Source organism: Choristoneura fumiferana, chromosome 8 (assembly GCF_025370935.1).
Source record: "Choristoneura fumiferana chromosome 8, NRCan_CFum_1, whole genome shotgun sequence".
NCBI classification, from domain to species: Eukaryota; Metazoa; Arthropoda; class Insecta; order Lepidoptera; family Tortricidae; genus Choristoneura; species Choristoneura fumiferana.
The window spans coordinates 11,288,731-11,297,834 of NC_133479.1; the positions used below are offsets into that span (position 1 = coordinate 11,288,731).

The 9,104-nt window shown below is 37.3% G+C and overlaps 1 protein-coding gene across 1 annotated transcript; it reads right to left on the minus strand.

The window, feature by feature from the left end:
- Positions 1–713: 713 nt before the first annotated feature.
- On the minus strand, positions 714–5,391 carry Fancl (E3 ubiquitin-protein ligase Fancl). The gene is made up of 4 exons (XM_074091196.1): positions 4,701–5,391; positions 4,187–4,345; positions 3,058–3,251; positions 714–1,003 (listed from the first exon to the last, which is right to left on the minus strand). Exons 1-4 carry the CDS (start codon positions 5,206–5,208, stop codon positions 899–901), a joined length of 966 nt encoding a protein of 321 aa, XP_073947297.1. The 5' UTR covers positions 5,209–5,391; the 3' UTR covers positions 714–898.
- Between the last annotated feature and the right edge of the window lie 3,713 nt (positions 5,392–9,104).

Here is a 9,104-nt window from a genome sequence, read left to right on the forward strand (position 1 = left end):
AAACGAAATAGGTAGTAGGGCTACGAAATTCGAAGTTTCGAAGTTCGTATCGTACCTTCCCTATCGCTCTCGTATGAAATAATATTAGCGTCAGTGAGATTTTTATCCTCGCGATAATAGGTGTGGAAGAACATTTTTCAAACTGGTGGTAAACTACCACCACCACCATAGGTTCGAAAATATGTTCTAATGTATTTGTGTCCCAAAAAATTTTCTTTAAAATAAAACTCAAATCTTTTAAAAACATAATATGTAATTATCACATTTAAAGGTTGCTTATAAGCACATCGATTTGGTTTTCGTTACACTGATCTAGTAACTAAATTAAATTTAGTTGACTAAAATTAACTTACGACCACTTAGAGTTGGCGTATCGTTAATGGAGCCCAATGATAACACACTTGCATTGATGTTTACTTCAATTACTTACATACCTATGTCCAAAATCTTTTCACGAGATGTGTAATGAGCGTAGACCTACTATTACATTGCACTTGAGGTAGAAACTCCTATTGGATCACTTTGTTCACCCTAAACAATATTGGATTTATGAATTGTCCATATTTATCATTTTACTCTTCCCTTAAAACTTTTATAACTATTCTAGGCGGGCTGTGATTTAATCACGAACCAGACCACGACACAGGAAAATTAGAAAAAAAAGCAGAAAAATAAAGAGAATGTGTTAACAGTTAAAAAGTTCATAGATTGACAAGAAAAAAATGTTACCATATTCAACCGATTTAAGTCGAAAGTATGAGTTTAAAACTCATATTAATATAATTCTATTTCTGCACTTCGTTGTCAGACTTTAAGGCAGTTTTAAGTACATATTTGTAGTTTTTGTCTTAACATTACCTAACTAGTTTGTTTAGTAGGTGTAGTAGCTTCCAATTCTTTAGTTGTCGCTTACACTGCATGTAGTAGATTCATAACAGGCTGGACAGGTGCCAGTTGTTACTCCGAATGCGGGTAGGCGGCCACCAGAGCATGCCAACAGCCACTGGTAAAAATATAATAAACATGATTAACTGGAATAATAAAAACAATCAAGAGGCTCACTACGAACAAAAGTACATCGCGCGGCTTAAACGTGTGCGCGCCTGTACGCACGCACCCGCCGTACGCACACACTGATAATTTAAGGAGGATTAATTAAGTTTTCTTTCTTTAGTCAAGGCTGCTTTCTTTCATTATCACCTTTTACGTTAGAGTACTCGTACTTATGTATTTTTTGTATTCGGTATAGTTGTAAATTAGTGGTATATAAGTGTAGTGTAATAGTTTCGTGCAAGGACACATCAAAAATAATAGATACCTATCTATAAACAATATAGTTATAGTATTATGTGTAGGTAAACATAATTAATATGTACCTATACAGTCGCCATCACCGTTCCGGTGAATTTAAAATAACATCTTAAAATTTAGTATAATAATAATAATATAACGGTAGGTATAGAATCTGTCTGGTTTCTCTAGACACAGACATTAGACAATTTTAAGTTAACTTTCGTACAAAATTATTTGCCGGTAGGTAATTAATCTAAAATAGACGTCGACAACCCTAAGCGTCCGCGCCAGAGTAGGCAGTTAAGTCTCTAAAGGGTCGGAGCGGACCTACTTCTTCTCTTTTACTATGGTAAAGGGTGCCGCTCGTCACACTTTGGGTAAGGAAACCATAAAAAAAGTACAATTTGAATCGAGCTAAAAACAAGCCCTAGGTATAGAACTATATTATTATTTGCACAATACAGTTGTGTTGTTAATAGATTGTATAAAGAAGGTAGTGCCACGAGAATTGAAGTGAAAAATTATTCATTACACACACAGCTACAATAGCACATTACTGTAGAGTCCGCGAAATAGGGGATTGCCGGCCGAGTAGTTATAGATCTAGTTATCATCTAGAGATACGAGGCCGACAATCCCTGTTCGCGGACGAGGCTTGTATAGTGCTTTTCTCAAATAAATCCAAGGAAATAATACCATGTCACTTGATGATGAACTCATATCGGAAAGAATAACACTTATTTGAATTTAAACAAATTAAAAAACTGGCCAAGAGCGTGTCGTACACGCCGAGTATAGGGTTCCGTAGCCATTACGAAAAAATAAAATAATATTTTAAGGATTTTCGGTTTTTTTTTTTAAGGATTTCGTATTGTGTACTTTGTACCACTGTCGGCGTGACTTATATGTATATTTCATGTCAAATTACAGCTTTCTAGTACTAACGGTCTCTCAGCTTATCCGCGGACAGACAGACGGACAGACATGGCGAAACTTTATGGGTTCCTAGTTGACTACGGAACCCTAAAAACCACTTATTTTAGATATAAACCGTATAAGTATTTGTTTTTTTTTCTATTCCCGCCAAAATACTCTTTTTTTGATTGGCAGTATGCCATAGATAGTGAATAAAATAAATAAAACCCACTGAAACAAAAGACAATCTCTTTGCAGGCCTTGGCCGGCAATGTTGTATGAAATTCCATTACTATCCTCTAATTTGAAACAAAAGAATCTCTTTGCTGGCCTTGGCCGGCAATGTTGTATGAATTTCCATTACTATCCTCTAATTTGGAATTAGAACGAATCCTCAATAAGTGGTATACAATGACGTACTTGGCGTTCTATGATCACGAAGATAAGGACGACATTTCCTTGGATGTTTGAGAAAAAAGAATTTATTGCACACAAGGAGAATGAATGAGTAAATGTCAAACAAAATCCTGCTGTCATTACACTACAAGTTCTTGTGTGCGTGACCTCAACTCTGGTGGCACTACCTATGTTATGTAGTTCACCATTTGAAGTATCTTTTCAGTGTAGGATTATTCTATTTCAGTGTAGTATGGCACCCTCAAGATGCAAGCTGGACTCGCACATAATAATCAAAGCATTTGGATCATACATAAGATTGTGTTGGAACTATTTTCTTAATTGTTATAATATGTAATAACTGGTGTTGTTATAAACAGTTTTGACTGAACTCTGACGGGTTTTAAACTGAATTCAATGACTCAAATACTTAGTAAATTAAATATTACCAACCTGAAAAAGACAATTCCTATGAAAATAAGCCACGCACTTGGCATTCTTACACAGAGGCTGGGGAACACTGGGTGATTCTAGCTGCTCTGAGGAGAAGCAAATGTTGCAGACTATCTCGTCTGATGCACTGTTGACCTTTTCCAATGACTTGGGCTCTTCTGGTAACTTCTGCTCAGTTGGAAAGTTCCAAATATCTGAGAAATAGATGTCTTCTCTGAATTTATATTTCATTATCTTCATAATAGTCAATGAAATATTAATCGTGCAATAAAAATTATGGCCATCTGTTATTTATATTTAAATCTGTAAAATTGTTATTTTTTATTTGAGAAAAGGATTTTTTTTTCTAATATTCCCTGATTAAAAAAAACTTGTAATAATCTTATGTTGTTGTCACTCTACCATAACATTATGTTGTTTTTGGTCCCCTGTCTGTTCCTTCCCCAAAATCAAAATTATAAAAACCGGCCAAGAGCGTGTCGGACACGCCCGAAATAGGGTTCCGTAGCCATTACGAAAAAAAATAAGTAATATTTTTCTAAGAATTTCGTATTTTATACGAAATATTCCAAGTTTAGGTATATTTTATACCTTAGGCTGCTATTTACTCTTGAAACTACTAATAATTCTCAAGAAAACTTAACCGTTATAGTTTTCCTTGTAAGTTTGATATACTTACTTACCATCCTGATTTTCTTCAAATTTTTCCTCCAACTGGTTTCGATTTAAGAGGGGGGGGGGGGTGCTCGATTTTAATGAAAATTTGCACTTTAAAGTTGAATATTTTGCAAACAAATCACTGAAATCGAAAAATCGTTTTAGCAACCCCCTAATAGTTTTAAAATACCTATCCAACGATACCCCACACATATATGTAAATATATATTTGTACAGCTTTCTAGCATTAATAGTCCCTGAGCAAAGCCGCAGATGGACAGACAGACATGGCAAAACTATAAGGGTTCCGTTTTTGCCATTTTGGCTATGGAACCCTAAAAACCAAACAGTCCTCATGTGTGTAATGTCTCTACATCAACATTGGCAACACACATTTTGCTAAAACAGCATGGGTGGAAGCTATATTAACAAAAACAATATTAGTGTGTTTCAACAATACTGAAATATTTACCAAACACAGCCGTAATGTTTTCCACTATGTCCATATCATGGTCCCAGTTGAGAAGACCTAGTTGTAGTTTCTCAGACCACTGCTCAGCGTTGCCAACCAAATGGATATCTGTCGCAAAGCCCTTGGGACTCACCTTCACATGTAGCCATGCCCTTTCATCTACCAAATAAAATAGCTATATAAGTAATGCATAGATAGGTAAGTAAAAATCAAAATGTCAGATAATTGAAATCCACATTTCATACAGTTCTATAAAATTAAATAATTATAATTTATTTCAGGCAGCATTCATAGGAGTTAGGGGGTAGGGGTTAGTATACAAAAGAAAGAACATTAACTAGTGTTAGTGCTCATACTTAATACAATGCTGCACAATAATGAATTGTAAAATATCTAACCGAAGTTACATATATCTAGTCATAACAAGGCTATGTATCATTTTGTTCTATTAAAGATGCATGATACCTATTATGATTATGAATTACAAATATCAAATCAAAATAAAAAAAATCACCTAACAGAATTCTTCTATAGGCGTCTCTGAATGTCGGTTTAGCTGGTTCCATAACAGTACAGAATCGGTCAATTCGGTCTAGTTCATGAAAATAGGGTGTTAAGCTATCTATATGCTCCAGGAAATTGGTAACAATATCTGTTAAACTACTGTATTCTTTGCTTAATAAAGGTGATGGTGGTAAATTCGCATCAGTAACACAAATTCTTTTTAATCCTTTGTATTGTATGAGCACGTCAATATCTCTGATACTTCCTCCGGTTCGAAACACAATTTTTAAACATCTTAAAGATTTGCCAAAGTAAAGAAATATATGTTCATGATCATTTAGATGTAAAATTTCGTTCAAGAATTCAGAGTCGATTAGATCCGATACTACCGTATCTGAATTTTTCAAATTTTTATACAGCGTTGCGTGTAAATAGTGCAATAATGACGACAAACTTTTCTTTTCAGCGCGCGAATCTAATACATTGTTAATGACTTCTACTAGTTGCAATCCCTCCATTTCTTTGTAAAAAATCTTCAGTAGGATTTATATATACTACAATACAAGTAAAAATTAGGTAGTGATCAAATATTTGTCAAAATTACGATACAATAACTTTCGTGTAACTTGTCAAAAAAGTCATACCGGTCCAATCGAAAATAAAATAACACTTGAAGTTTGAACAAATCACAGACTACTGAGACGAATCGAACGAAACGAACGAAAACCCCAGAGGGAGAAAATAACCTGATTTTGACAGTTGGAGTAACCAACTGCGCCATCTATTAAGTGTGGAAGAAACATTTTGGTACTTAGTGCTAAGACTTAGTGAGTAGGCGAAGCTCTAAGCTGTGCTGTTTTGAATGTTATCGTTTTAGTAGATTTGTTTTATAAATTATCGAAAAACAAATTTAAATATCGAACGATAAGTTAAAACATAATTTTTTTTTTACATATAAAGTTGTAATTAATTGAAATAATTGAATTATCAACTAAACAAAAAAAAATGGAAAATTTTCATACTTCAAATAACATGGCGGGCAGTGTCGCCATTAGTACGGCAATTTGAATTTGAAAAGTCCAAACAAACGAGGTGTTACCAAAAAACGCAATGTTATCCAGTTTCAAGTGGTTATTTACTATTACCTGTCTGCTTTTGTTTTGATCCATCAAATTATATTTAATAGAGTATCTGCTCCTCCGGATTAGTTGCGTTATATGTTATATAACATGCTTCCAGCATGCAGGGAGGGTAGGCAGTAGTACTGGTGCTGGCTATCCTCACTGCACGCCACTGGCTTGTGTGATATGTTAAAAAGATCTGTAATCTGACAAGTGCTACTTGTGGTATAAGTTAAGAAAACTAATATAAACTATATCGTGTCAAATCGTGTGACATATCAAATGAAAGGGTATATTATGAAAATTAAATTAATCCGTTTGAAGTTATTTAAGAAAATAGGTGAAAATTGACCATTTCCTCGCCCCTTATCTCCTAAAAGCCCAGTAGGGCCTAAAATTTTTAAAAAAATACAGAAAATAGGTCCATACCTATAGATTTCAGGAAAACATATGAGAATCTAAGTATTTAAAGTAACACCGTTTAACTAGTATGAATATTTATATTTCACTGAATGGCCAAATGAATTAAATTTTAAAAATAGCATAGCAACGGTAAATGAAAGAATTTAGAAATAAATTATACCTTTTTATAAAGAAAATATTCTATTCTTTACTTCTGTCATACATCTATTGGCGGTAAAGGGTGAAGTTTTTGAGAAAACTAACCTGTTAGCAGAAAAAATCGATTAATTATAAAAAAAGTTAGTATTGGCGCTGAAACTATAAGTGATATTGCTTTTAAATGTATGAAAGGTTCATAGTAAATTTATCAAGGATTATTTCGTTCCTACACACTTTTTACGTATCGTGTACGGTTTTCTTTCAAAATGGAAAAACCTCGCCCCGGAGGGGGGGGGCAGGGGGGGAGAGTGGATAAAATTTAACTATGCTCTATAATCTACATATCCTGATAGATAAAAGTCTTGCATTACTTTTGCCAAATTTTCAGCTAATTGTACTGAACTAGTAATTTTGGACGCATTCCGTGTCCGGCGAAAACATTTTTATTTTTTGTGGGGAGAGGCTACAATCGAGTTTCGGGTGTTATAGGTTTTTCAATGAAATAATTTTCAAATTTTTTGTTTTACTTTTTTTAAGTTACTACAAGCGTCAAATCCACTTGTACTATAGTATCCGACTAAACTTTTGGTTTAGGTTCCGACTTCGACGAGTTTCAGCGTTAAATTGGAGTTCGGCATAGTTTCGATTTCGCCAGAAACTCTCTTGAAACTAAAACCGAAACCGAAACTTGATTCGTACGCTTTAAAGCGGCGTGCGGAAACGATCGGCGTTGTGGAGTGGCCGCACCACCCGTGCAACTGCAAATTATTCGTGCCTATGATGTTATTTCACATCAAATAAATAAATAAAATAAAATATCACGGGACTCAGAACACTTAACACAAATTGACCTAGTCCCAAAGCAAAATAAATAAAGTGAAATAAATAAAATAGATACTCGCTTTTTTAGCTTCCACTATAAATTTAAATTTATCCAATAATGGCTTCTTTTGATAGAAATATAATACTAAGGTATTATGAACGCAAGTTTAAAAATTAAATACTAGAACAGCCATCGAATAAAGTTTCGGTTGGACACTGATAGCTACCACAAATAAAAGATGGTCCTGCTGTGGTTACTGTCAAGCGGATGTGACAAGAGATGTCAAGTGCGATTTTTTTTAAGTTCATTGATTCAGGGCTAGCTATATATTAGTAATCTGTGATTCAGGGACAGGCAAAGGAGGATGAGCATAAGTCTGTGGATCTAAGTGATAGTCTGAATCGTCTTGACCTTCCACTGTGGTCGTCTTGATCATGTCCGCTACTAATAATAATAATCGTATCGCAATCATAAGCACTAATCCTATTCCGCGTAGCTGAGGCGCTTCGCGCCTTGACGCAACTCTTGATAGACTTTCTGTTGTCGAGTGGAATGGAACGGAGAGAGGCACAGGCGTGTAAATAAAGCACTATGATGCTTGCATCACATTATATTGTACAATACAAATATCGTCCGTCCATGGCCGGGTCGTTTTGTAGAAGAGGAAGTGAAAAGGAAAGTGTAGCCACACGTCAAAACTAGTGTTGCTATCAAACAAATATGTCACATCACATCCTTCATTGTTCAACAACAGTAACCTTTTTTTTTTCGGGGAGAAAATGCAGTTACGCATTCCGCCCGGCCGAGGGACTGGGACGGGTATGTGGGACTCCCGGAGCAGAAGGCCCCGGCCTATCCACTAAAACTCACCGGAATTACCGCCTCGCCGCATAGCGGCAGGGCCACAGGAACGCTTGTGGCTTACTTCTGCGACCCTGCCAGCGGCTGTCGCCATTAGGCGACCCCCCTCGAAGACGCGCCAGGATGGTAGGGCGCGTCTTCCTCCTCTGCCTCCGTCCCGTGCTTTCTGTGACGGACTCCATTGCGGCAGTATTCGGTCTGCGAAGGCACGTCGCCGCCGACCTGGTCTCCTTCGGCGTTGCGGAAGCGAGTTGACGTCGTCCTCCCGCTCCCGCTCCGCCGCCACCTTCTACGACATTATATCGTCAGCAAATACACAAAATGCCGCCCAGGCCTCTTCGCTTTCGGCCATTTTTCCAATGAGGGGCGGAAGCGACAGGTCTCCAACAACCGTGTATAGGACTGCGCGAGGTTCCGCCCATGCTGGACACTCAGCGCGCGTAATAGTATGTTCGGCCGTATCCACGGCTCTGCCGCCACAATGATGGCACATCGTCGAGGGTTCCCTACCCACCACCTCACACAGGTAAGTATTTGACGAAGCAACCGTGGCCGGTCAAGAGCTGCGTGACGTGGTATGTGGGGGAGCCGTGCTTGCGCTCGACCCACTCCTTCAGTACAGGCCGAATGGCTGCCACAAGTTCCCGGCTAGCTCCGGGGACTCCTAACCTCTCCGACCATCTTCCTCCCGCCATTGCCGAACCTCACGAGGGTGGGGCCAGTTCTCCTCTGCTCTTAGATAGACATTTGAGTTGACCTCGGCCTCGAGGTCCCATGGCGGGCTTCCAGCGAGCAAGCACGCTGCGGTATATGACACCGAACCTAACCTACTCTGTTTTTTCAAGTTTTCTACATGAACAGGGGTTAGGACCAGTTGCTTTTTAGACCAGCTGCTTCTTAGACCACTTGCTACTTAGACCAGCTGCTTTTTAAGACCAGTTGCTAAGTACTTAGACCAGCTGCTTATTTAGACGAACGATACTAAACAATCCCCTTAAACCTAACAATTTTTTTATGATTTGTAGTAGGTAATATATTTTTCATTCAT

Bases quoted from the DNA above. Each gene is read 5' to 3' on its own strand.
- Fancl (XM_074091196.1), bottom strand. From the start codon at position 5,208: ATGGAGGGATTGCAACTAGTAGAAGTCATTAACAATGTATTAGATTCG. The intron at 4,346-4,700 runs GTGATTTTTTTT...TTTATTTGGTAG, and splicing joins CTATAGAAGAATTCTGTTAG to ATGAAAGGGCATGGCTACAT. The intron at 3,252-4,186 runs GTAAATATTTCA...TCTATTTCTCAG, and splicing joins AAACATTACGGCTGTGTTTG to ATATTTGGAACTTTCCAACT.